The sequence below is a fragment of the Cariama cristata genome, unplaced genomic scaffold (genome assembly GCF_000690535.1).
Source record: "Cariama cristata isolate BGI_N322 unplaced genomic scaffold, ASM69053v1 scaffold7347, whole genome shotgun sequence".
In the NCBI taxonomy this organism is placed as follows: Eukaryota; Metazoa; Chordata; class Aves; order Cariamiformes; family Cariamidae; genus Cariama; species Cariama cristata.
The window spans coordinates 18154-19554 of record NW_009627017.1 but is presented as its reverse complement, the minus strand read 5'-3'; the positions used below and the strand labels follow the sequence as shown (position 1 = coordinate 19554).

At 39.8% G+C, this 1401-nt stretch overlaps 1 protein-coding gene across 1 annotated transcript in view; it reads right to left on the bottom strand.

Annotated features, from left to right (window-relative positions):
* SCG5 (secretogranin V (7B2 protein)) overlaps positions 1–1401 on the bottom strand; it is a 28664-nt gene that overhangs the window by 10246 nt on the left and 17017 nt on the right. The window contains exon 3 of the mRNA XM_009704282.1: positions 1–48. Coding sequence (XP_009702584.1) covers positions 1–48 — 48 coding nt within the window. The remainder of the gene's footprint in view (positions 49–1401) is intronic.

Sequence of the window (1401 nt, the reverse complement as noted above, 5' to 3'; positions counted from 1 at the left end):
TGCTGAACTCTGCTGTGTCTGGGGTGTTTTCTAGACAGCCATCATCAACTGCAAAAGTACATTAGAAAGCACTGAGTGCTTAGTGGCTTTGAAACACACAATATATGCCACATTAACCAGCAAACCTCTTAAATGCCATTATGCAATTAAAAAAAAAATATGTAAAGAACGGGATGACTGGAAAATATCAGGTATTTTTTTCTTTCGAAAGGAGTTTGTCAGGATATATTTAAGTATTTTTTTAAAAAAACCCCACAACTTAATGAAACTTCAAAACTAAACACATTTATTTTCCAAGTTGTCCCACTCCTTTTTGTTTTTCTTTTAAATTAGTGATTGAGCTTGATTTTACATAGAACTGCATGTTATTCTGATTCAGAAGGGATCCCCTTTTCATTTTTAAATGCCCACATGAAGTTGTAGAAATTGTTTAGGCAATACTTTTGAAGCTCATGGTAAAACGATGCTGCGAGCAAAACCAGAATTCCTTTCACTAAGCAGCTCTTCATGGAACTCCCTTTCCGGTCTACGACTTTGTTTAAAGATTTGTTTAAGATTTCATAAAAATGCAATGTGGCAGATGTTTTATGCTGAAGACATTTCTGCAGATTGGTAACTAAACTGATGGGTCCAGAAACCTCCTTGAATGACAATGGATGGTTTTGCAGACAGTGTCACATCAAGGATAACACTCTTAAAAATCAGCTTATGGACTTTTTACCAAAATAAGTCATCTTTAGATTAAACAGATTCGGCAGCTTGAGGCCAGAGTAACTCTTTGGATAAAGTCTGCTCCTGGAGCTCTCTCTACTTTGTCCGCATGGGAAGCTTGCAGTCCAGGTTCCTCTCAGACATACCCAAGGAGATCCCACCACCTGGGGCACCAGGATGCTGGGCATCCAAGCAGCTACTTCTGCCAGAACCCAGGCACTCCAGAGGACACACCTGTGGACTTTCCCTTCTGTCCTTGTGTGATCATCATGTAAAAAGGTTTGCAGATGGATTATCTATTTCGCTTAGATGTGGGAAACAGTAAAGACTTGACTTAAAAATGAGTTGATTCTATGACCTGAGGAGGTTATTCTAAGTCCAACAGATCCTGCTTTCTCTCTTTTCTCCTTAGAATGAGGAAAAGAAGTTGCCAACAGGCAGCAGGGGAAAACTAACCATACTGGCTAAGTAATGCAGAAGCCATTGAAGTTAACTACAAGCAGTTAAAAATTATTTCAGTCTCAGCAGGGACAGAGTCATCTCAAGAGAGAAGCAAGTGACAACAGAAATATGGTAGATCTTCTCAGAGCATCTATGTCTTTCGGTAGAAAAAGCAAAGGGCAGCTGGACATATGTGCGCCCTCTGCGATTGCTAATCCAAAAGTCTTCAAGCTCAAGTGCTCCAGGCTT